The 27,912-nt window shown below is 58.0% G+C and overlaps 1 protein-coding gene across 1 annotated transcript; it reads left to right on the top strand.

Moving 5' to 3' along the window:
- Positions 1-72: 72 nt before the first annotated feature.
- Positions 73-27,912, top strand: LOC116789671 (1-phosphatidylinositol 4,5-bisphosphate phosphodiesterase gamma-1-like). Its single transcript, XM_032693777.1, has 32 exons — positions 73-725; positions 9,989-10,138; positions 10,224-10,317; positions 10,431-10,478; positions 11,280-11,364; positions 11,497-11,577; positions 11,672-11,706; positions 12,567-12,639; positions 12,725-12,826; positions 12,919-13,037; positions 13,788-13,873; positions 14,811-14,931; positions 15,009-15,177; positions 15,439-15,558; positions 15,738-15,845; positions 15,936-16,123; positions 16,290-16,490; positions 16,609-16,728; positions 16,942-17,125; positions 17,586-17,663; positions 19,154-19,257; positions 19,481-19,577; positions 20,558-20,624; positions 21,136-21,299; positions 22,893-22,989; positions 23,089-23,313; positions 24,129-24,277; positions 24,441-24,555; positions 25,312-25,473; positions 26,530-26,618; positions 26,731-26,915; positions 27,456-27,912. The coding sequence occupies exons 1-32, from the start codon at positions 506-508 to the stop codon at positions 27,505-27,507; spliced, it is 3,888 nt and encodes a 1,295-aa protein (XP_032549668.1). The 5' UTR covers positions 73-505; the 3' UTR covers positions 27,508-27,912.

Here is a 27,912-nt window from a genome sequence, read left to right as displayed (position 1 = left end):
TTAGGGGTTTGGGGGTTTTTTTTGGGGAGAATGGTTTTTTTTTAGGGGTTGGGTTTTTTTGGAGGTGGGAGGTTTTTTTTTAGGGTTGAGGGGTTTATTTTTTGGGGGGGGAGGGTTGGGTTTTTTGGGGGGCTGGGTTTTCCCACGGAGGTTCTCCCACCGCCACCATCCAGCGGATGCTTTTCCGCCCTCCCGACGCTCCCGACGTTCCAACGCGAGGCCATCCCGGCGTTGCCCATCTCTTCCCACCGCCGCCACCGCTGGATGCCAACACCGGATCCAGAGCCAGCCTTGGCGAGAAGGTCACGGTGCCTCCAGCCCAGCCTTTTCCTCCTCCTCCTCCTCCTCCTCCTCCTCCTCCTCCTGGCCATCTCCAATCCCGGCCGCCGTCCTTAGAGGAAAAACCCAGGGCAAATCCCAAAATCCCCGGGGAGGTCTCGGCCCTTCGGATCCGTCCCCTCCTGCATGAGCCACCCGCGTTCCCGGCGATGGCCCAGCGCTGAAGATGTCCATGGCCAGGCTCGGCAGCGTCAATGGATTCCTGGAGGACGGCAGGATGGAGGCGGGAGACATGGGCAGGATCCTGCGCTGCCTGGAGATGGGCACCGTCCTCACCTTGTTCTACCAGAAGAAGTCCCAGAGGCCGGAGAGAAGGACCTTCCAGGTGAAGCTGGAGACGCGGCAGATCATCTGGAGCCGCACGCCCGAGAAGGTGGAGGGGGACAGTGAGTATCGGCTCGGGGGGGCCGGGGGGGCGAGGAGATGGGGTGTGGTGGCTGGTTGGGGGGTGCCTGGATGTGGTGGGATGTCCTACCATGGTGGGGTGCCCAGTTGTGGGGTGCCTGGCCATGGTGGGAAGTCCTGCTGTGGAGGGGAAACTGATTTTGGGGTGCCCGGCCATGGTGGGATGTCCTACTGCGGTGGGGTGCCCAGTTGTGGGGTACCTGGACGTGTTGGGGTGTCCTACCGTGGTGGGGTGACTGTCTCTGGGGTGCATGGCCATGGTAGGATGTCCTACTATGGTGGGGTGACCGGCTGTGGGGTGCCTAGAAGTGTTGGGGTGTCCTACCCGGGTGGGGTGACTGTCTGGGGGGTGCCTGGCCATGGTCGGATTGTCCTACGCTGAAGGGGAAACTGGTTGTGGGGTGCCTGAATGTGTTGGGGTGTCCTACCATGGTGGGGTGACTGTCTGTGGGGTGCCTGGCCATGGTGGGATGTCCTACTCTGGAGGGAAAACTGGTTGTGGGGTGCCTGAATGTGTTGGGGTGTCCTACCATGATGGGGTGCCCACTTGTGGGGTGTCTGGTCATGGTGGGGCGGGGAAACTGGTTGTGGGGTGCTTGGGCTTGGGGGGATGTCCTGTTGTGGTGTGGTGACCGGCTGTGTGGCTGTGGTGGGATGTCCTCCTGTGGTGGGGTTGCCCAGTTGTGGGGTGCCTGGCCGTGGTGGGATGTCCTCTCCTGGTGGGGCGACTGGTTTTGGGGTGCCTGGATGTGTTGGGGTGTCCTGCCATGGTGGGGTGACTGGCTGGGGAGTTTCTGGGGCACGGTGGGATATCCTACTGTGATGGGGTGAGCGGCTGTGTGGCCGTGGTGGGATGTCCTGCCATGGTGGGGTTGAGGGGTGCCTGGCCATGATGGGATGTCCTTCTGTGGTGGGGTGGCCAGTTGTGGGGTGCCTGGACGTGTTGGGGTGTCCTACTCTGGTGGGGTGACTGTCTGTGGGGTGCCTGGCCATGGTGGGATGTCCTACGCTGGAGGGGAAACTGATTGTGGGATGCCCGGCCATGGTGGGATGTCCTCCTGTGGTGGGGTGGCCAGTTGTGGGGTACCTGGACGTGTTGGGGTGTCCTACTCTGGTGGGGTGACTGTCTGTGGGATACCCAGCCATGGTGGGGTGTCCTACTGTGGTGACTGGCTGTGGGGTGCCTGGATGTATTGGGGTGTCCTACCATGGTAGGGTACCTGTTCATGGTGTGCCTGGTCATGGTGGGATGTCCTCCTGTGGTGGGGTTGCCCAGTTGTGGGGTGCCTGGCCGTGGTGGGATGTCCTACTGTGGTGGAGTGACCGGCTGTGTGGCTGTGGTGGGATGTCCTACCATGGTGGGGTGACTGGCTGGGGAGTTTTTGGGGTGTGGTGGGATGTCCTACTGTGGTGGGGTGACCGGCTGTGTGGCTGTGGCGGGATGTCCTACTGTGGTGGGGTGACTGGCTATGGGGTGCCTGGATATGTTGAGGTGTCCTACCATGGTGGGGTGACTGGCTGGGGAGTTTCTGGGGCACGGTGAGATGTCCTACTGTGATGGGGTGAGCGGCTGTGTGGCCGTGGTGGGATGTCCTGCCATGGTGGGGTTGGGGGGTGCCTGGCCATGGTGGGATGTCCTCCTGTGGTGGGGTGGCCAGTTGTGGGGTGCCTGGACGTGTTGGGGTGTCCTACTCTGGTGGGGTGACTGTCTGTGGGGTGCCTGGCCATGGTGGGATGTCCTACGCTGGAGGGGAAACTGATTGTGGGATGCCCGGCCATGGTGGGATGTCCTACTGTGGTGGGGTGCCCAGTTGTGGAGTGCCTGAATGTTTTGGGGTGTCTTACCATGGTGGGGTGACTATGGGGTGCCTGGCCATGATGGGATGTCCTGGCATGGTGGCATGACTGGCTGGGGAGTTTTTGGGGTGTGGTGGGATGTCCTGTTGTGGTGGGGTGACTGGTTGTGGGGTGCCTGGCATAATGGGGTGGGATGTCCTACCATGGTGGAGTGACTGTCTGGGGAGTTTTTGGGGTGTGGTGGGATGTCCTACTGTGGTGGGGTGACCAGTTGTGGGGTGCCTGGACGTGGTGGGATGTCCTACTGTGGTGGGGAAACTGTGGGGTGCCTGGCCATGGTGGGATGTCCTCTCATGGTGAGGTGACTGGTTGTGGGGTCCTGGTCATAGTGGGATGTCCTGCTGTGGTGGGGTGACTGGCTGAAGAGTTTTTGGGATGTGGTGGGATGTCCTACTGTGGTGGGGTGTCCTGGTGTGGTGGGGTTGCCCAGTTGTGGGGTACCTGGATGTATTGGGGTGTCCTGCCATGGTGGGGTGATTGGCTGGGGAGTTTTTGGGGTGTGGTGGGATGTCCTGGTGTGGTGGGGTGACTGACTGTGGGGTGCCTGGATGTGTTGGGGTGTCCTACCATGGTGGGGTGCCTGGTCATGATGTGCCTGGTCATGGTGGGATGTCGTGCTGTGGTGGGGAAACTGGTTGTGGGGTGCCTGGCCGTGGTGGGATGTTCTTCCATGGTGGGGTGACAGGCTGTGGAGCTGTGGTGGGATGTCCTACTCTGGTGGGGTGACCAGCTCTGGGGTGCTTGGCCAGGGTGGGATGTCCTGTTGTGGTGGGGAAAATAATTGTTGGGTGCCTGGGTATGGTGGGATGTCCTACTGTCGTGGGGTGACTGTTTGTGGGGTGCCTGGCCATGATGGGATGTCCTGTTGTGGTGGGGAAACTGGGGGGTGCCTGACCATGGTGGGATGTCCTACCCTGGTGGGGTGACTGGCTGGGGAGTTTTTGGGGTGTGGTGGGATGTTCTGGTTTGGTGGGGTGCCGGGCCATGGTGGGGGGTCCTGGCATGATGGGATGACTGGTCTTGGGGTACCTGGATGTGTTGGGAGGTCCTGCCGTGGTGGGGTGCCCATCTGTGGGGTGCTTGGGCATAGTGGGATGACCGGCTGTGTGGTTGTGGTGGGGTGTCCTGCCACGGTGGGGTGACTGGCTGGGGAGTTTTTGGGCATGATGGGATGTCCTAGTGTGGTGGGGTGACTGGTTGTGGGGTTCCTGGGCATAGTGGGATGTCCTACCATGGTGGGGTGACTGGTTGTGGGGTGCCTGGGGTGTCCTGGCATGGTGGGGTGACTGGTTTTGAGGTTCCTGTTCATGATGGAATGTCCTACCACGGTGGGGTGACTGGTTGTGGGGTTCCTCTTCATGGTGGGATGTCCTACCATGGTGGGGTGATGGACTGTGCCAGTGTTGACCGTAGTGGGATGTCCCACTGTAGTGGGGTGTCCATTTGGGGGATGTCTGGACGTGTTGGGATGTCCTACTGTGGTGGGATGACTGGTTGTCAGGTTCCTGGACCTGTTGGGATGTCCTACCTTAGTGGGGTGACTGGTTTTGGGATGCCTGGACCTGCTGGGACATCCTACCATGGTGGGGTGACTGGTTGTGGGATTCTTGGACCTGTTGGGATGTCCTACCTCGGTGGAGTGACTGGTTGTGGGGTTCCTGGACCTGTTGTGATGTCCTACCTTGGTAAGGTGACCGGTTTTGGGGTTCCTGTTCCTGGTGGGATGTCCTACCTTGATGGGGTGACTGGTTGTGGGGTTCCTGGACCTGTTGGGATGTCCTGCCTTGGTGGGGTGACCAGTTTTGGGGTTCCTGTTCATGGTGGGATGTCCTACCGTGGTGGGGTGACTGGTTGTGGGGTTCCTGGACCTGTTGGGATGCCCCGCCATGGTGGCATCTCCATCCCCTATGGAACGTCCTACCATGGGGTGATTCCCATAAAAGCAGGAGCTGCTGGGCTGGGCAACCCTTGCCTCCTCCTTCCCGCCTTGTCCTGGGGGTGAAGCCGCTTCCGTGTGATCCCAAGGGATTTATATCCTCCCTGGCAAGGAGGTAAAGGAGTGGCCGTCACTGTGCCTGCTCACAGTGCTTTTAACCCCAAAACTGGGCTGTTCCCACTGGAGCATCCCTAAAAACCGTCCATACTTGTGGATTCACCGGGCTCTTGGGACGTTCTCCCGCCACTGGGAATTGGTGGAATTCCATGTCTTGGTGCTCGCTACCTCCAGGCTTCAAATGGAGCTTAAAAGAGCCATGGGATGAAAACTTGGGATTGGGGTGACCTGGAGCTCCACCCTCACCTCATCCCACATCCCGTGCAGGGAAGGAACTTGGTTTTGGGATATCACCTCCCCTGGATGATGGCAAAGCCCACCCTGGAGATCTGGGAGGTGCCTTTTCCCTGGAGGGGCTCAGAGGGGCTGATCCCAAGCCGGATTCCGGCCATGGAAAGGCTTTGAGCTGGGAAGGAGGGTGGCAGCAGGAGGAGTGGGATGAGCGATGGGAGGAAGGACACTCGTTCTTGGAAAGGTGGTTTAGATCCTCATGGAGAAGAGCTCGTTATCCAGTCATGGAAATAAGGCATTCCCAGGTCCTTGTTTTTTCTGGGAGCGCCACACACTGCCGGGTTGGGACGTTATGGAAGTGCCGGGATCTCCCGGACCTCACGCCTGCCAGGACCATTTCAAATCCCCCCTTCCAGCCGACATCCCACTGGGAGAGGGATTAGTGGGAAGGGCTGATGTCTCTGTTAGGAATTGTCAGGGCCAGGACATGGATCCAGGCTCTCCCCTGGACTCCCAGGATAATTACATGCTTCGTTAAGTGGCTGATGAACGCGTGTCCAGGCCCAGGATCCATGGCCAGGCCTGAGATCTGTGTCTGGACCTGGAATCTGTGTCCAGACCTGAGATTCGTGTCCAGGCCTGAGATTCGTGTCCAGGCCTGGGATTCGTGTCCAGGCCTGGGATTCATGTCCAGGCCTGGAATCTGTGTCCAGGCCTGGAATCCGTGTCCAGGCCTGGGATGCATGTCGAGGCCTGGGATCTGTGTCCAGGCCTGGAATCCGTATCCAGGCCTGGGATACGTGTCGAGGCCCAGGATCCATGTCTGGGCCCAGAGTCTGTGTCCAGGCCTGAGATACATGTCGAGGCCTGTGATCCATGTCCGGGCCCGGAATCCAGGTCTGGACCCAGAATCCGTGTCCAGGCCCGGGATCCATGTCAAGGACTGGGATCCATGTCAAGGACTGGGATCCATGTCCAGGCCTGGGATCCGTGTCCAGGCCTGGGATCCGTGTCCAGGCCTGGGATCCGTGTCTGGACCCGGAATCTGTGTCTGGACCCAGAATCTGTGTCTGGACCTGGAATCTGTGTCCAGGCCCAGGATCCATGTCCAGACCTGGGATCATGTCCAGTCCTGGAATCCATGTCCAGGCCTGGGATCTGTGCTCAGGCCCAGGATCCGTGTCGGGACCTGGAATCCGTATCCAGGCCTGGGATCTGTATCCGGACCCGGGATCTGTGTCAGGGCCTGGGATCCATGTCCATGGCTGGGATTCCTCTCCATACCTGGGATCTTTGTCTGGACCTGGAATCTGTGTCCAGGCCAGGGATTCATGTCCAGACCTGGGATTTGTGTCCAGGCCTGGGATCTCTGTTCATACCTTTGATCCATGTCTGTTCCTTTATTCTGTGTCTAGGCCTGGGATCTGTGCTCAGGCCCAGGATCCATGTCCAGGCCCGGGATCCATGTCCAGACCTGAGATCACCTGGAACATCACCTCCAAAATTAACCTCATCCTGGAGGTCTCCCAGCTCCTCACCCTCAGCAAATCCCAATTCCCAGCACGGGGAATCTGGCAGAAAACAACCCAAAGAGGATCTTTATAAGAAATTAAAAACAACAGGGGTGAAGGCAGCGTGGAAAATCCAAGAGGATTTTGGAGACGTGACACTTCCAGCCTCCTTAATGCCAAAGAATTAGAAATGGGATTTTTTGGGGGGAGGAGAAAATCCAGGTGGGATTTATCACTGCTGGAGCAGGAGGGATATTTTCTTTCAGGTTTTAAATCCCACCACGGGAATTCCCAGGGGGACACTGTCTCCCAAATTCCCCCCGGAGGGAATTCTGAGCTTCCAGGTGTCCTGGAAGAACGGATGACTGAGGTGGATGTGGCTTGTGCCACGAGAGCTGGGATTTCCCAGCACAACGTTCCTTCCATCCCCTTTTGCCTGAAAAAAATTCCCAGGCCTTCCCTCAGCATCCCTAAAACCCGCTGGGCAGGAGCTGCTCTTCCCACCATTCCAAATCCTCTTTGCCCCGGGAGCTGCTCGCTTTGCATTAGAAAAGAAAAAGGGATTTTCGCAGCTGGAAGCGACTTCCAGGGTGTTTTAATCCTTCCAGAGTGTTTTAATCGCCTTGGGATCCCGGGAGACAATGCTGGGAGGAGTTTGGAGACATAGTTCCGACGTGATCCCTGCAAATCCGCTGCAGATGTGGTTTCCAGGAAGCTCCCGGCTCCGGCTCCCTTGTTTTGTGCAGCCGCTCCCTCTTCCCCTGGTTCTTTGTGGGAATGGGCTCTTTGCCACGGGGAGAGGGATTTGGGGGTGTTGGTGGGTGGAAAAGCAGGAATTCCCTGTGTTCTGGGCTCGTCTCACAGCATGGGAAGCAGGAGAGGGTGGGATTCAGCCCCTCTGCCCTGCTCAGGTGAGACCCCACCTGCAGAGCTGCCTCCAGCCCGGAAATTCCCAACATTAGAAGGATGTGGAGCTGCTGGAGCGAGTCCAGAGGAGGCCACGGAGATGCTCCAAGAGCTGGAACTCTGCTCTGGAGCCAGGCTGAGAGAGCTGGGAATGTCCAGGCTGGAGAAGGAAAACTCCAGGGAGACCTGAGAGCCCCTTGCAGGGCCTAAAGGGGCTCCAGGAGAGCTGGAGAGGGACTGGGGATAAGGGATGGAGGGGCAGCACACAGGGAAGGGCTTCCCACTACCAGAGTTAGATGGGATATTGGGAAGGAATTCTTGGCTGTGAGAGTGGTGAGGGGCTGGGCTGGAATTCCCAGAGAAGCTGTGGCTGCCCCGTCCCTGGAAGTGTTCCAGGCCAGGCTGGAGCAATCTGGGATAGTGGGAGGTGTCCATGCCCATGGCAGGGGGTTGGAACTGGATATCTTTCCGCTCCCTTCCCACCCAAACCATCCTGGGATTATTGGCAGCACCCAGAGGTCTGGTCCAAGGCTGGATCCTGGAGGTGTGGAATCCAAGGAATACACCTTTGTGGCCTGTTGGTATCCTCTGACTTCTCCCTTCTCCCTGTGGATGGGCAGGTTTGGGGTTGAGCAGCCATTTTTTAACCCATAAACCCATTTTTCCCCCCCAAAAAAAATCTGCCTGTTTGTCCCAAGGAGAGTTTTCTCCGAGCCCCGGGAGCCCCACGGAGACAACGGGATTTGATTTCTTGGGATCTTGTCCCAGAACAAAGCCCGTGCCGGGCTGCAGAGCCCCCATGTGCCACTTGTGCTAAAATCCCACCCTGATCCATGAAATTTGGCTTGCGGTCATCCAGCAAAAAAAAAAAAAACAAACCTGGATAAAGCCTCCAGTGTTTTCTGGAGCTTTTCCGCCAAGAAAAACTCCCCGGCCCCTCTTTTCTTGCTTAATCAGCCCCCATTCCTCCCCCATCCCTTTTCCCTCCCTGCATTCAGCCTTTGCTTTTCCCGCTGTGGATCAGGCTCCGTGGGCTCTTCCCCACCACCACATCCCACATCGGAAGCACGGCCGGGGCTGGAAATTCTCCGGGAAATGACCCATTTCCTCGGCAGGACAATGCCCAGGCTCGGGGTCCGGCCGCTCTCGGTCACACAAAACCCTTTCCGGTGTCCCTGGCTCATTCCCAGAGTCCAAACCTTTCCCGGGGGAGGGGTGATGGTTGTGGGATCAGGAACAACTTTGGGTGTTATTCCTAATAATATGTTATTATTCTGCTCCCGGTGGGACAAATCCACTGGGAAAACTGGAAGTCTCCCGTGGCGGAGGAAGAGCAGGCTCCGGAAACCCGGCCCTTCCAACGCCGCCGGAGCTTTATTTAGCGGGATAATGAGGGAGCAGAGCAGCAGGAAAGCAACGCCCTGCGGTCTAAGCTCAAATTGCCACTTTTGGGAAGAGGCTCCAATTAAAAGCTGAGCTCAGCCCATGCCAGGGTCTGCCCTGGGATGGTTGGGATGGGGCAGGATGGACCCAGAGGACGCGTGGCAGCCACAGAGCTGGGAAAAGTGTGGGAAGTGCTGTCGGGAGCCACATCCTGGGGATGGGAATCCATGGAGGACACAGGGAGTGGAGGGTCGTCAGGCACATGGAGCTGGTGCTGCAGGGATATCCCATCCTGGGGACACGATTCCCTGGAGGACACACAGCCATGGCACCCATGGTGCTGTCACACAGGCAAGGACACCCCATCCTGGGGATATCCTGGGATACAAATCCATGGAGGACACACGGCCATAGCACCCAAGGAGGGACACCCCATCCCAGGGCATCCTGGGATACAAATCCCTGGAGGACACACATTCATGGACCCATGGTGCTGTCACACAGGTAGGGACACCCTATCCCAGGACATCCTGGGATACAAATCCCTGGAGGACACACGGCCATGGCACCCAAGGAGGGACACCCCATCCAGGACATCCTTGGATACAAATCCCTGGAGGACACACATCCATGGAACCCATGGTGCTGTCACACAGGCAGGGGCACCCTATTCCAGGATATCCTGGGATACAGATCCCTGGAGGACACACAGCCATGGCTCCCAAGCAGGGACACCCCATCCCAGGACATCCTGGGATACAAATCCATGGAGGACACACGGCCATGGCACCTGTGGTGCTGTCACACAAGCAGGGACATCCCATCCTGGGGATATCCTGGGATACAAATCCATGGAGGACACACGGCCATGGCACCCGTGGTGCTGTCACACAGGCAGGGACACCCCATGCCAGGACGTCCTGGGACACAAATCCATGGAGGACACACATCCATGGCACCTGTGGTGCTGTCACACAAGCAGGGACACCCCATCCCAGGACATCCTGGGATACAAATCCATGGAGGACACACATCCATGGAACCCATGATGCCATCCCAGCCCAACGGAGACCCCCCCATTCCAGGGATACGATTCCCTGAAGGACGTACCATGCCCCTGGTGCCATCACACATCCCTGGAGGGCCCTGGGGACGTGTCTCCAGGTGGCCACAGCACCCACAATTCCATCACACATTCCCAGGAATGTCCCATCCTGGCAGTCCCACCTCCTGCAGCCTCCCTGAGTCCCTCACACGGATCCACGGCGTCAAGGGCCGCTTCCATGTTCCTCTCTCCCCGCAGTCGACATTCGGGAGATCAAGGAGATCCGCCTGGGGAAGAATTCCCGGGATTTCGAGCGCTACCCCGAGGACGCTCGGAAGTTGGACTTCACCATGTGCTTCATCATCCTCTACGGGATGGACTTCCGGCTGCGGACGCTCAGCGTGGCCGGTGCGTTGGGCTCCCTCCCCTTGGATCCCACCCCCTTCCCGGCATCCCACAGCACCCATCCCTCCTTCTCCTTCTCCTTTTCCAGCTTTCTGCGAGGAGGACATCAACCTCTGGATAACGGGGCTCAACTGGCTGGTGGCTGATACCCAGAGGGCCCAGACCCCGCTGCAGATCGAGAGGTGGGGCAAGCGCCGGCAGATCCCAATTCCCTGTCTGAGGGACAAAAACCCCCCCTGGATTTGCTCCTCCGTGGCGCTGAGCGCTGCGTGTCCGTCCCTTCCTTCTTTCCCAGGTGGCTCCGGAAGCAGTTTGACGGGATGGACCGGGCGCGGGAAGGCAGGTGAGCGCCGGCATGGCCTCGAGTTGGGAAGCAGGTGGTGGGTTTGGCAGGACAGGACCAGATTCCCCCGGTTGCATCCCAAAGCTGGTGGTTTCATGGGACAAGGGAGCACTGGGTTATTTGGGATACTTGGAGACATGGAAAATCAGAGATTTGGGTGTGAGGGCCACGGGGATCCCGATTTCCGTTGCTTTTCCACCAGTGGCAGGAGAGGCTGGACCGTTAATGCAGCCCAGAAACAACTTCCAAAGGCAGGGAAAACCTCAACTCAAGGGAATTTGCACTTAAATTATGATGGAGATGGGAATGGGCATCATCTCCAGGTGGGATGACGGCCTAGAGAGCCCAATTGGTTCTTGGGATGTGCTTCCTCTCTTTGACCCTCTGCTCACACTCGTGCCAAACACCACGTGGGACAAGGGAGCACCAGGTTTTTTGGGATGCTTGGAGACACGGAAAATCAGAGATTTGGGTGTGAGGGCCACGGGGATCCCGATTTCCATTGCTTTTCCACTAGTGGTCATGGAATCATGGAATGGTTTAGGTGGGAAGAGACCTAAAGGTCATGGAACTCCACTAGACCAGGTTGCTCCAAGCCCTGTCCATCCTGGCCTTCTGCACTTCCTGGGATGGGATATCCATGATTTCCCCAGGTCCTGTACCTGGAGGGTTGCACAGGCCAGGAGGAGGGTGGGATCCCTATGCCAGGCACCAGGATTTGGGGTGGGAACCTTGAGGCTGGGAGCCAAGACCCATCCAGGGGTTGGTTCTCCATCCTGACTCCGTCTCCCGCTCCGGCAGCATCACTGTGAAGGACCTGAAGGCGATGCTGCCCCAGGTGAACTACCGCGTTCCCAACATGAGATTCCTGCGGGATAAACTCGTGGTAAGGACCCCCTGAACACCCCACCCGGGAGGGAGATGGTTTTCCAGCTTTTCCAGGAGGGCTGGAGCCGTCCCGGTGTCCCTGTGTCCGGAGGGGTGGCCCCGCTCTCACCTCCGGCCCCGTCTCCCCCAGGAAGTGGAAGCCAGGAATGAAATGACCTTCTCCCACTTCATCCAGTTCTACAAAAACCTGATGTTTGACGCCCAGAAGTCGGTAAGATCCAGGGATTTGCTTCCCAAGTGTCCCCCAAACCCGTGTGATGTGTCCCCTCCCGGCTAAGCCTCGTCTCCTCCTCCCCTCTTTGCAGGTCATCGAACAGCTGGAGCTCTCCTTCCCTCTGAGGTGAGTTCCTGGGAATGCCATGGCTCCCATCCGGCCAAGATTCCAAGGGTGGGATCCACAGAGTGGGAAATGCAGGGATTGGGCAGAGCAGGGGGTGAGAGAGAGGATGGGAGAGGGAAAGGGAGCAGGGATGGAAGCAGGATGGGAAGAGGGATAGGACCAGGGAGGAACAGGGATGGGAGTGGGAAAGGGAGCAGGGATGGGAGCTGGGATGGGAGTGAGGATGGGAACAGCGATAGAGCAGATGAGCAGGAATGGAAATGGGGATGGGAGTGGGAATGAGAGTGGGGATGGGAGCAGGGATGAGAAGAGATGGGAGTGGAGTTGGAGTGGAGATTGGAGTGGGAATGGGAGGGGAGCAGGATCAGAGATAGAAGAGGGGTTGAGAGCAGGGATGGGAGTGAGGATCCGAGCAAGGATGGGAGAGGGGATGAGAGTGGAGATTGGAGCAGGGGTGGGAGCAGGGATGGGAGATGGGATGAGCAGAGCTGAAAGTGGAGATGGGAACAGGAATATGAGGGGTGTGGGAGCAGGGATGGAAGTGGGGCTGAGAGCAGGGATGAGAGGAGGGATGAACGGACAGAGGAGTCGAGGTGGGAGTGGGAATGAGGGGAGTGAAGATGGGAGCAGGGATAGGAACAGGGATGGACAGCCATGGAAGTGGATGAGGCTGCGAGGGATGTAGGGACATTCCGCCCTACCCTCCCCATATCCTCGGACAACACGGCACACTCCTGGTGGGAATGGGGCAGGAATAGGGGAGATGAGCTGCAGGTGGGCTCTGGCAGCCTGGGACTCTCCCATGGGATCTATCCCAACTCCTTCTCCCGCTCCTCACTGGTGGCTGATCCGTGTCCCAGGAACGTGGATCGCCCCGAGCTGTGCCAGGTCTCCCTCTACGACTTCCAGAAGTTCCTGCTGCACGACCAGAAGGTGGGATTTCTGCCAGACCCCCGTGGTTTCGGGGCCTCCCGTGGGATGCTCCGGCCCCGTAACGACATCCACGTTTGTCTCCCAGGAATCCTGGGCCAGCGACGTGGGCATGGTGCGGGAATACATGTGCACCTACCTCCGGGAGAGCTCCGGCGAGGCGTCGGATCCCTCCTTCCAGCTGGATGAGGTGGGTGCCCCCCACCCAGAACCCACCCAGGGCTGGTCTCCGTGGCCCTGCCAGGCTCTGACTTCTCTGCTTTCCACCCCCTGCTTTCCCAGTTCCTCACGTACCTCTTCTCCAAGGAAAACATGGTGATGGATGCCAAGTACGAGCGCGTGGTGCCCGAGGAGATGAACCACCCCCTGTCCCAGTACTGGATCTCCTCCTCCCACAACACGTGAGGACAGGCTGGGATTTCCTCAGGGGGCGGCCAGGCAGGAAGGGACCTGGGAGTTTGGATTGACAGGAAGCTGAACATGAGCCAGAGTGTGCCCAGGGGGCCAAAAAAACCAATGGATCCTGGCCTGGATCAGGAAGAGTGTGGCAGCAGGAGCAGGGAAGGGATTCTGCCCCTGTGAGGCCTCACCTGGAGTGCTGTGTCCAGCTCTAGGCCCTCAGCTCAGGAAGGACATGGAGGGGCTGGAGCAGGTGCAGAGAAGAGCAACGAGGCTGGGGAAGGGTCTGGAGCACAATTCCCATGAGGAAAGGCTGAGGGAGCTGGGGGGGCTCAACCTGGAGAGGAGGAGGCTCAGGGGAGACCTCCTCACTCTCTGCAACTCCCTGACAGAAGGGGGGAGCCAGGGGGGGGGGTCGGGCTCTGCTCCCAGGAACCAGCAGTAGGACACAATGGCTGGGTCTTCAGCTGTGTCAGGGGAAGTTTAGGTTGGATATTAGGAAGAAATTCTTTCCAGAGAGAGTAATCAGGCACTGGAATGGGCTGCCCAGGGAGGGGGTGGATTCTCCATCCCTGGAGGTGTTTCAGGTGAGACTGGATGTGGTATCAGTGCCATGGGCTGGGAACCACGGCGAGGTTGGATCAAGGGTTGGACTTGATGATCTTGGAGGTGCTTTCCAACCCGGCTGATTCTGTGATTCTGTGACATCCAGGAGTGTCCCACCCCCCCAACCGCTCCCTGTCTGTCCTCAGGTACCTGACAGGGGATCAGTTCTCCAGCGAGTCCTCCCTGGAAGCGTACGCGCGGTGCCTGCGGATGGGCTGCCGCTGCATCGAGTGTGAGTGTCCCCAGCACTTCCCAGGGAGGCTGGAATTCCACCCCAGCACTTCCCAGAATGCTGAAGCTCCCCCAGCACCTCTCAGAGATGCTAGAATTCCCCCCCAGCACCTCACAGGGATGCTGGAATTCCCACCCTAGCACCTCACAGCGATGCTGGAATTCCACCCCAGCACTTCCCAGGGCTGCTGTAACCTCCTCAGTGCCTCACAGGGATGCTGGAATTCCATCTCAGCACCTCACAGGGATGCTGGAACCCGCCTAGCACCTCACAAGGATTCTGGAATTCCACCTCAGGACTTCCCAGGGATGCTGGAATTCCACCCCAGCACCTCACAGGGATGCTGGAATTCCCACCTCAGCACTTCCCAGGGATGCTGGAATTCCACCCCAGCACTTCCCAGGGATGCTGGAATTCCACCCCAGCACTTCCCAGGGATGCTGGAATTCCATCTCAGCACCTCACAGGGATGCTGGAACCCGCCTAGCACCTCACAGGGATTCTGGAATTCCACCTCAGCACTTCCCAGGGATGCTGGAATTCCACACCAGCACTTCCCAGGGATGCTGGAACCCCCCCAACACCTCACAGGAATGCTGGAATTCCCACCTCAGCACCTCACAGGGAGGCTGGAATTCCACCCCAGCGCTTCCCAGGGAGGCTGGAATTCCACCCCAGTACTTCCCAGGATGCTGAAGCTCCCCCAGCACCTCTCAGGGATGCTAGAATTCCCCCCCCAGCACCTCACAGGGATGCTGGAATTCCCACCCCAGCACTTCCCAGGGATGCTGGAACCCCCCTAGCACCTCCTGTCACATCCCTGATCAACTCCTGCTCCCATCCAATGACACCGGAGCGGGGGTCTTCCGTGTCCTTTGGGGGATCCCAACCCTGCTCCCCAGTGCCGAGGTGTTAACCGGGGTGTCTTCCCACCCAGTGGACTGCTGGGATGGCCCGGATGATCTCCCCATCATCTACCACGGCCACACTCTCACCTCCAAGATCAAGTTCCTGGATGTGCTGCACACCATCAAGGAACACGCCTTCGTCACCTCTGAGTAAGCCCCAAATCCTCCCACGACTCCCAAATCCCACCATTCCCACCATTCCCACCATTCCCACCCGCCTCCTGCAGGTTTCCCATCATCCTGTCCATCGAAGACCACTGCAGCATCGTCCAGCAGAGGAACATGGCCTCCCACTTCAAGAAGGTCTTCGGGGACATGCTCCTCACCAAACCCGTGGACATCAACGCCGATGAGCTGCCCTCACCCACCCAGCTCAAGAAGAAGATCCTGATCAAGGTACACCCCCAAAATCCTGCTTGGCAGGAGGGATGTGAACGGTGTCGGGCTGGGAGGGGGTGGGGATTCTCCTAAATCTTGGGATTCAGGAGTGTCATCCCTCTGTGATATCCCTCCAGACACCTCTCTGATGTTCTACGCTGAGAGGTGGCCGAGGGGAACGGGGGGGGTGGTGGGAAGGGACCTGTGGGAGTTTGATCCCAAGGGTTGGGAGCTCGGTGTGCCGTGGCCGCCGTGTCCCAATCCCTGGGCACTCCCCAGCACAAGAAGCTGGTCGAAGGGAACCTGTACGAGGAGGTCTCCACCGCCAGCTACTCGGAGAACGACATCAGCAACTCCATCAAGAACGGGATCCTCTACCTCGAAGACCCCATTGACCACGTAAGGGAGGAGCTGAGCGGGGCCTGTTGGACCCCTGGGTTTGGGATGGGCATGGAATGGGCTCTCCCAAACCACCAGGATGCTCTGGGGGATGGCAGGGAGCAGAGACCCCCTGTCAAAGCTCCGTCCTTCCACGCGATCCTTCTCCTCACCCCGGGAATGCTCTTCCTCCTCCCCAGACCTGGAGCCCTCATTATTTCGTCCTGACGAGCAACAAGATCTACTACTCGGAGGAGACCTCCCGCTACCAGTTCAACGAGGACGAGGAGGAGGTGGAGCAGAAGGAGGTGCGTGAGGGGCGAGGGGAGAACTCCGTGGGGGGGGGGAGGCAGAGGATGGCACAAAACCTGTTTTTTGGGGGGGGGGTGACCCCGCAGGAGTTCAACAACAACGAGCTGCACTTCACGGAGAAGTGGTTCCACGGGAAGCTGGGCGGGGGCCGGGACGGGCGGCAGATCGCGGAGAAGCTGCTGCACGAGTATTGCACCGAGACGGGCGGCAAGGACGGCACCTTCCTGGTGCGCGAGAGCGAGACCTTCGTGGGTGACTACACCCTCTCCTTCTGGTAGGAGCTCCGGAGAAGCAGGATCCCACTGTTCCCGAACCACTCTGGCCATCCCACCTGGATAACCTTCTGGTTGATGCGTGGTTTGGTGACCGGAATGGCTTTTCCGGAGTGGGGGGGAAACGCCACCTTTTTTTGACCTTCCTTTCTCCCCCCGCCGCGCCAGGAGGTCCAGCCGGGTGCAGCACTGCCGGATCCACTCGCGGCAGGAGGCCGGGGCCACCAAGTTCTACCTGACGGACAACCTGGTCTTCGACAGCCTCTACAGCCTCATCTGCCACTACCGGGAGGTGCCGCTGCGCTGCAACGAGTTCGAGATGCGCCTCACCGACCCCGTTCCGCAGCCCAACGCCCACGAGAGCAAAGAGTGAGGAGCGGCCCCACCCAACCCCCACTTCCCTCAGGTCCCCCCCCCCGGCGCTGGGTGCCCTCTGGGGCACAGGGACGCTGGTGGCAGCCCCCGTGCCCACCTTCTGCCCGGCCAGGTGGTACCACGCCAGCCTGACGCGCCTGCAGGCCGAGCACATGCTGATGCGGGTGCCGCGTGATGGAGCCTTCCTGGTGCGCAAGCGCGGCGAGCCCAACTCCTACGCCATCTCCTTCCGGTGAGCGCGGCCGCCACGAGGCCTCCCGGGCTCAACCGAGCCCTGGAGCTCTCAGGTCGAGTCTGTTGAGACCTCAGGATGTGCAAAGCCCTGCCCATGGGGACGTCCTCGGGACGGTCGCCTCGGTGGCGTCGCCGCCCGCTCGTCCCCGTGATGGAGACGGGATCTGAGATCCGGCCCTCAAACATCCCCCACCGCGTGTCCCGGCTCCAGGGCAGAGGGGAAGATCAAGCACTGCCGGATCCAGCAGGAGGGGAGGCTCTTCATGCTGGGCAGCTCGGCCGAGTTCGAGAGCCTGGTGGACCTCATCAGCTACTACGAGAAGCACCCGCTGTACCGCAAGATGAAGCTGCGCTACCCCATCAACGAGGAGACCCTGGAGAAGATGGGCACCACCGTGAGTGCTGCCAGCACGGGGGGTACCAAAAGGGAAGGTTCAGTGCCCCTGTGCCCAGCTCCAGCACCCTCCAGAATTCCGGGGGAAGCCCAAGCAGAACCAGCCGAGCTCGTTCCGCCCACCCCCCATAACTCCCTTCCAACGAGTTTAGGTTGGACATGGGGAAGAAGTTCTTTACAGGGAGAGAGATCAGACCTTGGAATGGGCTGCCCAGGGAGGGGGTGGAGTCCCCATCCCTGGGGGTGTTGAAGCAGAGCCTGGACGTGGCACTCGGTGCCATGGGCTGTGTGCCAAGGTGGGGTTGGGTCTCCCAATGATCTCAGGGGTCTTTTCCAACTCAATTCATTCTGTGAGTCTCAAAGGGATTTTAGGTCCCCCCCCAACCCCCTTGTATCTAACCACACCCCCCTGTAGCCCCTGCCCGCACCCGGGTGACTCCCTTGGGAATTTCTCCCGGCAGGAGCTGGACTATGGAGCCCTGTACGAGGTGCGGACCCCCCACTTCTACGTGGAGGCCAACAAGATGCCCATGGCCAGGGTAAGGGGCCGAGGTGGGGATCTGGGAGGTGGAGGGGGGTGGGACACGATGATTCCAGAGCTGGAGTTCGGGGGTGGTCCCTCCCCAGACCCGCCACATCTCCCACCACCACCAACCGGAGACGTGGGGATGTTTTGCCACGTTTTTGGGACCCTCAAGTGATGCTGGAGCTGGAGCCCTTTCCATCGAGGAACCCCAACAAAGCAGGTTTAGGGTCAGTTCCCAGAAGATGCATTTTCCATCCTTGGAGGTTTTTGGAACTGAGTTGGTCTCAGAGTTAACCCAATCTCCACCCTTGGAGGTTTTTGAGATGAACTGGTCCTGGAGTTGACACAATCTCCACCTTTGGAGCCTTCTGAGATGAACTGATCCTGGAGTTGACACAATCTCCATCCTTGGAGATTTTTGGGACTGAACTGGTCCTGGAGCTGACACAATCTCCATCCTTGGAGGTTTTTGAGATGAACTGGTCCTGGAGTTGACACAGTCTCCACCCTTGGAGGTTTTTGGGACTGGTCTGGCTTTGGAGTTGACCCAGTCTCTAGTCCTGGAAGTTTCTGGGACTTGAGGCTTCGTCAGGAACTGTAGTGACAGGACAAGGAATGATGGACACAAATTGAAAGCAGGGAAATTTGGATGAGATAATTGGGAAGAAATTCTTCCCTGTGAGGGTGGTGAGACACTGGAACAGGTTGTCCAGGGAGGCTGTGGATGTCCCAGCTCTGGAAGTGTTCCAAGTCAGGTCGGATGTTCAAAGCCAGGATCCTGCTCCAGCCCAGATCTTTATCCAGAGACTGGGAGATGCTCCTGGCCCCACTCCAGCTTGGACCCTTTTCTGGAAGCTGGAGGATGCTCCCAGTCCTGCTCCAACCCAGACACTTATTCCAGAGGTTGTGGGATGCTCCTGGTCCTGTTCCAGCCCAGATCCTTATCCCAAAGCTGTAGGATGCTGCCAGCCCTGTGCCAGCCCAGACCCTTATCCAGAGGCTATGGGATGTTCCTGGCCCTGCTCCAGCCCAGACCCTTATCCAGAGGCTGGAAAATGCTCCTGGCCCTGCTCCAGCCTAGACCCTTATCCAGAGTCTGTGGGATGCTCCTGGCCCTGCTCCAGCCCAGACCTTTATCCAGAGTCTGGAAAACGCTCCTGGCCCTGCTCCAGCCCAGTCCCTTATCCAGAGTCAGTGGGATGCTCACAGCGCTGCTCCAGCCCCGATCCAGGAGCATCCCACTGTCTCTGGATACGGATCTGGGCTGGAGCAGGACAGTGGGACACTCCTGGCCCACACCCACCCAACCCCTTCTCCTTGAAGAACCTGCTCTAGCAGGAGACATCCCGACCCATGGCAGGGTGGGCATGGAACGGGGGCCATTCCAGCCCTGTGAGATCCCACGATTTGGGGGCGTGGGACCCTCGGGAGCGCCGAGGCCGGGCCTAGAGGTGCCAGGGGTGGTGCCAGGCGGTGACCGTGTCCCTCCCCACGGTGTCCCAGTGCACGGTGAAGGCCCTCTACGACTACAAGGCACAGCGGGAGGACGAGCTGTCGTTCTGCAAGCAGGCCATCATCCACAACGTCGACAAGCAGGACGGCGGCTGGTGAGGATGTCACGCGCGCCCACGGGTGTCACCGCGGGCCGGGAGGCGGAGGGGATGCCCCGGGGGATCCCCCGGATCATCCCCCCCGTGGGTTTTAACCACCTCCTCCTTTTCTGTCCCCTCCCCCAAATCCCTCCTCCGCCCGGCCCCGCACGCAGCTCGGACGCCCCCGGCCCCTTCCCCGAAATCCGTCCGCCCGCCTTGACCCTCTGACCCCTTGCAGGTGGCGCGGGGACTATGGGGGCAAGAAGCAGCTCTGGTTCCCGGCCAACTACGTGGAGGAGATCGTGGGCACCCAAGCGCCCGAGCAGGATGAGGCCGTGAGTGCCACCACCCCCACCGGGGACACCGGAGACGGTCCTGCTCCAGCTCAGATCCTTGTCCAGGGGCTGGGGGATGCTCCTAGTCTTGCTCCAGCCCAGATCCTTCTGGAGTCTGGGGGATGCTCCTGATCCTGCTCCAGCCCAGATCCTTATCTGGAGTCTGGGGGATGATCCTGGTCCTGCTCCAGCCCAGATCCTTATCCAGGGACTGGGGGATGATCCTGGTCCTACTCCAGCCCATATCCTTATCTAGAGTCTTGGGGATGATCCTAGTCCTGCTCCAGCCCAGATCCATATCCAGGGGCTGAGGGATGCTCCCAGTCCTGCTCAAACCCAGATCCATATCCATGGGCCGAGGGATGCTCCCAGTCCTGCTCAAACCCAGACACTTATCGAGAGACTATGGAATGTTCCTGATCCTGCTCCAGCCCAGATCCTTATCCAGGGACTGAGGGATTCTCCCAGTCCTGCTCAAACCCAGACCTTTCTCCAGAGGCTATGGGATGCTCCTGGTCCTACTCCAGCCCAGATCTTTATCGTGAGGCTGAGGGATGCTCATGGTCCAGCTCCAACCCAGACTCTTATCCAGAAACTGGGGGATGTTCCTGATCCTGCTCCAGCCCAGATCCTTATCCTGAGGCTGGGAGATGCTCCTGGCCCCCTTCCAGCTTGGACCCTTCTTTGGAAACTGGAGGATGCTCCCAGCCTTTTGCCAGCCCAGACCCTTTTCCTGAGGCTGGGAGACGCTCCTGGCCCTGCTCCAACCCAGACCCTTATCCAGAGTCATGGGAATGCTCCTGGTCCTGCTCCAACCCAGACCCTTATCCCGTACCCGGATGATACTCCTGGATGTTTTTTCCCATTTTTCCTCAGTTTTGGCTGACTGGGAGACCTGGGTGGTGGCTCCCAAGGGGAACTGTCACCAAGCCTGGCCCCACAGGCCTCCTCCATTTCCCTTATTCCTTCCTCTCTTCCAGTCCTCGGAAAACAGCCCCCTGGGGAACTTCCTGAAGGGATTCATCGACGTCCCGTCCTGCCACGTCGGTGAGTTCCCCTCTCCCTGATCTGGGGGGGTATTACGAGGATTTGGGACTGATCTGTGGGGAATTCTGAGGAGTTGGAACTGATTTCAGGGGAATTCTGAGGTTGGGATTGATTTGGAGGGGTCTTCTGAGGAGCTGGGACTGATTTGTGGGGAATTCTGAGGAGCTGGAAGTGATTTCAGGGGAATTCGGAGGTTGGGACTGATTTAGGGAATTCAGAGGTTGGGATTGATCTGGGGGGGAATTCCAAGGTTGGAGCCGATTTGGGAGGGAATTCCGAGGAGTTGGGACATCCGGATGATCCGGGGGACATTTCCCCCTGTCTCTGAGCGCGTTTCAGCGTGGAAAGCCGAATCCACACGTTAAAAAAACTCGGGATCCTCGCCGGGAGGACCCGGCCGGGCCGTGGGGGTGCCAGGAGGGGCTGGTGGGCCCGCTGAGGTTTCGTTTGCTCCACAGAGCCATCCCTTGGGAATGCCTCCGAGTAAAGCCCCCCTCTGGTGTCCTTGTAGTGATCTCCAAAGACGGGAGGAGCTCCAAACCATTTGTCTTCACCATCCATTCCCAGCAGATGTCCCACGCCGCCCAATCCCTGGACGTGGCCGCGGACACGCAGGAGGAGCTCAGCGAGTGGGTGGCCAAGATCCGGGAGGCCACGCAGAACGCGGACGCCCGGGTGAGGATGGGAATGGGAATGGGCTGGGATGGGGATGGAGGGGCCCCTTTTCCGTGGGGATTGGCCCCGATGTCTCCAAAGGAGGAGGATTTTGGCTGGGAGCAGCCGGGACTGCGGTGGGAGCGAATGGAATCCTGCTGAGAGTGACTGGGTTGGTGGTGGGAGCAACTGGAATGGTGCTGGAGATAGCTGGGATCATAGTGGGAGTGACTGGAAGTGACTGGGATCATAGTGGGAGTGGTGGGAAGTGACTGGGATCACATTGGGATCATACTGGGATCATACTGGGAGTGACTAGGAGCATACTGGGATCATACTGGGAGTGACTGGAAGTGACTGGGATCACATTGGGATCATACTGGGAGTGACTGGAAGTGACTGGGATCATATTGGGATTGTTCTGGGAGTGGTGGGAAGTGACTGGGATCATATTGGGATCATACTGAGAGTGACTAAGTGACTAGGGTCATACTGGGAGTGACTGGAAGTGACTGGGATCATACTGGAAGTGACTGGAAGTGACTGGGGTCATACTGGGATCATAGTGGGAGTGACTGGAAGGGGCTGGGATCATGCTGGGATCATGCTGGGATCATACTGGGATCATACTGGGAATGACTGTGACTGGGATCCTACTGGGATCATACTGGGAATGATGGGAAGTGACTGGGGTCATACTGGGACCATGCTGGGAGATGTATGACTGGAATTATATTGGAAGCGACTGGAGCCATACTGGGAGTAGCTGAGATCACACTGGGATTGTACTGGGATAGACTGGGATTACAGTGGATGTGACTGGAACCATACTGGGAGTTACTGGGAGCTCCTGGGCCCATGCTGGGAACCAAATGGGGACACACTGGGAGGAACTGGGATCAACTGGATGATACTGGAATGGTACTGGGATCATGATGGCATTGATGTGGAGCAACTGGGACCATGCTGGGGGCAACTGGGATCATACTGGGAGTGACTTGGATTATACTGGATGTGACTGGAATCATTCTGGGAGTAGTTGAGATCACACTGGGATTATACTGGGATTACACTGGGTGTGAATGGAACCTTACTGGGGGTTACTGGGAGCTGCAGTAACTGGGTCCATGCTGGGGGCAACTGGAATTGTACTGGGAATGACTGGGGTTATAGTGGGAGTGAGTGGGATTATACTGGAACCATACTGGGAGTAGCTGGGATCACACTGGGATCGTACTGGGATAGACCGGGATTGCAGTGGGAGTGACTGGAACCATACTGGGAGTACCTGGGATCCACTGGAAGACACTAGAACCATGCTGGGGGGACTGGGATCACAACTGGGGCAACTGGGATCACACTGGGAGTTACAGGGATTATAGTGGGAGTGACTGGAACCACACTGGGAGTAGCTGGGATCACAGTGGGAGTAACTAGGATCACACTGGGATTGTACTGGGATAGGCTGGGATTACAGTGGGTGTGACTAGAACCTTACTGGGGATTACTGGGAGCTCCTAGGCCCGTGCTGGGAGCCAACCTGGGACACACTGAGAGCAACTGGGACCAACTGGAAGCCACTGGAAGAACCCTTGTCCCATTTTCCCCGTGCAGATGCAGGAGGGGAAGATCATGGAGCGACGGAAGAAGATCGCGCTGGAGCTCTCGGAGCTGGTCGTCTACTGCCGCCCGGTGCCGTTCGACGAGGACAGTAAGAGCCGGAAAAGCGGGATGTGGGACGGGATGAGCGCGGGACGAGGCGGGCGGTGGAACCGACGTCCTCCACCGATGGTCCCCTCGGCTCTTCCAGAGATCGGCACGGACAAGGCGTGTTACCGGGACATGTCGTCCTTCCCGGAGACCAAGGCAGAGAAATACGCCAACCGCAGCAAGGGCAAGAAATTCCTGCAGTACAACCGGCGCCAGCTGAGCCGGATCTATCCCAAGGGACAGCGCCTGGATTCCTCCAACTACGACCCGCTGCCCATGTGGATCTGCGGGAGCCAACTCGTGGCCCTCAACTTCCAGACGCCCGGTAAATCCTGAGCCCGGGGGCGGTGTTGGGATCGGCCATGTAGGTGGAACCCCAAAATTTCCATCCCCGATGGTTCCAGCCTGGGTCTTGTTGTTGGAGGTGGTTTGGGTGATCTCTCCAACCTTGGGCCTCATCCTGATGGGATCATCATCTCCCATGGCTCTGCTCAGGGTCTTGTTGTTGGTTGGGTGATCTCTCCAACCTTGGTCCTGATGGGGACATAGGAAGTGTTTTGGATCATTCCTCCAGCCTTGGTCCTCATCCTGATGGGGACACAGGAGATGGTTTGGATGCTCTCCAGCCTTGGTCTTCATCCTGATGGGATCTTCACCCCCATGGCTCTTCCCTGGGTCTTTTTGAGGTGGTTTGGATGATTTGTCCATCCTTTGTCCTCATCCTGATGGGGACACAGGAGGTGGTTTTGGTGATCTCTCCAACCTTTGTCCTCATCCTGATGGGATCATCATCTCTGGTGACTCTGCCCCGTGTCTTGTTGGAGGCAGTTGGAATGATTTCTCCAACTTTTTCCCTCATCCTGATGGAGACAAAGGGGGTGGTTTGGATGATCTTTCCAACCTTGGTCCTGATGGGGACACAGGAGATGGTTTGGATGATCTCTCCAACCTTTGCCCTCATCCCGATGGGCACATCTCCATACAATCCTTGGGCGCTTCACGCAAAACCCGGCTTAATCCCTGCTCCAACCAGAGCTGGGGGCTCCTAGTTGGGTTTGCCAAGGCAGGACTTTCTACCCAAGGACCTCAGGGAGGTCCCAGAGCTGCAGGGCTCAGCTCTGCTCTGTCCCGTGGCCGCAGACAAACCGATGCAGCTGAACCAGGCGCTCTTCATGCTCGGGGGCCGCAGCGGGTACGTCCTGCAGCCTGACATCATGAGGGACGAGACCTTCGACCCCTTCGACAAGAACAGCCTGAAGATCGTGGAGCCCATCACGGTCCAGCTGCAGGCAAGTGGGCAAGGACCATCTCGAGGTGGCCACCGCTGAGGTGGAGACTCGTTCCTTCAGTTTTGGGTCGGCCTGGCGTGGGTGTTACGTGTTTCAACCGCGTGGGGTTGGTTACTCTTGGAGGTCCTTCCTCACCCTCCTGCTCCTCCTGTTCCTCCCACAGATCCTGGGCGCCCGGCACCTGCCCAAGAACGGGAGGAGCATCGTGTGCCCCTTCGTGGAGGTGGAGGTTTGCGGCTCCGAGTACGACAACAGCAAGAACAAGACGGATGTCGTAGGTGAGGGACCGCGGGGATGATGTTCCCACTCCCGGGAGGCCGGCGCGACCCTGACTGTGCCCTTTGAATCTGAAAAATCCGGTATAATAAACTGCCCAGAGACTTTTGATCTTTGAGCAGCAAAGGTGTTTATTAGCAGCGCTGGGAGCAAGCCAGCTATCGCTGGAAAAACTTGCTCGAAGGCTTCACACAAAATCAGCAGGTTTTATACAATTTTCATATATGATTAAGTGCATATTCATGTGATTACAACATCTATCTATGCGTATTAATTACAGGCAGAGTATGGGTGGAGCTCAGGCGGAGCTTGGGGCGTTACTTCTCTTGGCCCTCAATTTTGGTGGGAGATCCGTTCTTCCTCCCATGGGTCTGGGGGCTTATTCTCATCTTCCTCGGCTTGACCTCCCTTCTCTTCTATTGTTCTCGACCCGCTCACTGAAGCTTGGAGAAGGCCTTGGCTCCCAGCCTGTTTCTTCTATTCAAATGTCTACTTTATCTTACTGCATCTTAATTTATTACCTCTAGGCTTATTCTATGTTTCTTTTACCATTCTTTTAAGTTTTGGTCCAGTAGGTAGAACAGAACGAGTACAGATTATTTAGATGTTCATAGCTTGTTAGCAGGCCCAAATTTTGCAGTTAACTCTTTTGGGCCTGGCCTCCTGTTTCACCTTGAGGGGACATGTGGGTGCCGGTGCCGTGTGGGTGATGTCCGTGTGTCCGGCCGGGCTCCAACCCTTCCCGCTCTCCCCCGCAGCTGACAACGGCTTCAACCCCGTGTGGCTCTTCAAGCAGTTCGTCTTCGACATCAACAACCCTGAGTTCGCCTTCCTGCGCTTTGTGGTGTACGAGGAGGACATGTTCAGTGACCCCAACTTCTTGGCACAGGCCACCTTCCCCGTCAAGGGCCTCAAAACAGGTATGGTCTTTCCACCATCATCGTCATCTTCTCTGGCAGAGTCACGGAATCGTAGAAGGGTTTGGGTTGGAAGGGACCTTTAAAGGTCAACTAGTCCAAACCTTTGCAACCATCTCCATCATAAAGTCATGGAATCATTGAAGGGTTTGGGTTGGAAAGGACTTTTAATGGTCAGCTAGTCCAAATCCTTGCAATCATCTCCATCATCATCATCTCCATCATCAAGTCATGAAATCATAGAAGGGTTTGGGTTGGAAGGGAGCTTTGAAGGTCATCGAGTCCAACCTCCCTGCAATCATCATCTCCATCATAGAGTCATGGAGTCATAGAAGGGAATGGTTTGAAAGGGACCTTTATAGGTCAACTAGTCCAAACCCTTCCAATCACCATCATCATCATCTCCATCATAGAGTCGTGGAATCATAGAAGAGTTTGGGTTGGAAGGGACCTTCAAAGGTCAACTAGTCCAAACCCTTGCAATCATCATCATCATCTCCATCACAGTCATGGAATCATAGAAGGGTTTGGGTTGGAAAGGACCTTCAAAGGTCAACTAGTCCAAACCCTTGCAATAATCATCATAATCATCATCATCATCATCTCCATCATAGAGTTGTGGAATCATAGAAGGGTTTAGGTTGGAAGGGACCTTCAAATGTCCACTAAGCCAAACCCTTGCAATAATTGTCATCATCACAGATCATGGAATCGTAGAAGGGTTTGAGTTGGAAGGGACCTTTACAGATCAACTAGTCCAAACCCTTGCAATCATCATCATCATCATCATCTCCATCATAGAATGATGGAACCATAGAAGGGTTTGGGTTGGAAGGGACCTTCAAAGGTCAACTAGTCCAAACCCTTGCAATAATCATCATCATCACAGATCATGGAATCATAGGAAGATTTGGGTTGGAAGGGATCTTTAAAGGTCATCAAGTCCAACTTCCCTGCAACCATCATCATCATCATCATCATCATCTCTCGGGGTGCTGGCCATGGTGAGGGGCTCGGTCCCTGCCGTGGCACTGAGCTCTGTCGTGGTCTTGTGCCCAGGCTACCGGTCGGTGCCGTTGAAGAACAGCTACACCGAGGACCTGGAACTCGCCTCCCTCCTCATCCACATCGAGATCATCAACGCCAAGGCAGGTGGTCCCGTCGCCTCCGTTTCCCCGACCCGAACGAGGAGGGTCATCTCCTCGGGGGATGGGGGTGCCCTGCCCATCCCCCCACACTCACCCCTTTGTTTTGGGGCAGGAGGAAGACGAGGAGAACCTCTACTCGTCCATCCAGCAGCTGCGGGACCGCGCCAGCGAGCTCTCCAGCCAGGTCTCCAGCTACGAGCGCACCAACGGCTGCGACTCCCGCTACCAGCAGCGCCTGGACGAGCTCCGGGCGGCCCAGGAGCGGCTCATGGAGCTCACCGAGGTCCGCAACCGCAAGTGAGTGTGTCCCCTGCCCGTGCCTTTGGGTGCTCCCTCTTGGGGTTGGAACACAGGTCCTGTGAGGGGAGGCTGAGGGAGCTCGGGGGGCTCAGCCTGGAGAAAAGGAGGCTCAGGGGAGACCTCCTCACTCTCTGCAACTCCCTGACAGGAGGGGGGAGCCGGGTGAGGGTTGGTCTCTTCTCCCAGGCAGCATCAGTAAGACAAGAGGGCTCAGCCTTGAGCTGTGACAGGGGAGTTTTAAGTTGGATATTGGGAAGAAATTCTTTCCAGAGAGGGTGGTCAGCCATTGGAATGGGCTGCCCAGGGAGGGGGTGGATTCTCCATCCTTGGAGGTTTTTAAGAGGAGACTGGATGTGGCATCAGTGCCATGGTCGGGGAACCACAGCGGGGCTGGATCAAGGGTTGGACTTGATGATCTCAGAGGTGCTTTCCAACCCGGCTGATCCTGTGATCCTGTGACTCTGTGATTCCGTGATTCTGTGATTCCATGATTCTGTGATTCCATGATTCTAAAGCCACCCCTCTGCTCCCCTCCAGGTTGATGGAGAAGAAGAAGAGGGACCGGCAGATGGTCACCAAGCGCAGCTGAGCGGGAGGGACGCGAGCGCTGGAGCTCCCCGGCCACCTCCTCTCCTGCTGCACGGGGAGATGGGGCGGCCACAGCTGGTCCCTTGCCCGTGGTCGGGACTGGGTGACCCCCAGCTTTCATCCCGCGTCCCCTGGGGCTCGTGGCCACGTCCCTGTCCCCACGGGGTGGCTGCCGTGGCTCCTCTTCCCCCTCCGTCCTCCAACGGGGAAACTGAGGCACGGGGGCCCAGCCGGGCCGGGGTGGGGCAGGACCGGCCACCTCCATCCTGGGGACGGGTGACAGGATGGGCTGGCAGTGAAACCCCAGGGTGGGGACACAGGGGACACTCTGGGGGGGGTCAGGGGGGCGTTTTGTCCCCCCTCTATAAATATCTGTATTTTCTTCTTTTATCCAGCCTGTACATAC

Source organism: Chiroxiphia lanceolata, chromosome 1 (genome assembly GCF_009829145.1).
Source record: "Chiroxiphia lanceolata isolate bChiLan1 chromosome 1, bChiLan1.pri, whole genome shotgun sequence".
NCBI classification, from domain to species: Eukaryota; Metazoa; Chordata; class Aves; order Passeriformes; family Pipridae; genus Chiroxiphia; species Chiroxiphia lanceolata.
The sequence above is the reverse complement of the archived record's forward strand: the minus strand, read 5'-3'. Positions and strand labels throughout refer to the sequence as shown.

Excerpts from the sequence above, each read along its gene's own strand:
- LOC116789671 (XM_032693777.1), top strand. The coding sequence starts at position 506 with ATGTCCATGGCCAGGCTCGGCAGCGTCAATGGATTCCTGGAGGACGGC. Across the intron at positions 11,365-11,496 it reads TCCTGCGGGATAAACTCGTG|GAAGTGGAAGCCAGGAATGA; the intron begins GTAAGGACCCCC and ends CGTCTCCCCCAG. Across the intron at positions 17,126-17,585 it reads TGGAGAAGATGGGCACCACC|GAGCTGGACTATGGAGCCCT; the intron begins GTGAGTGCTGCC and ends TTCTCCCGGCAG.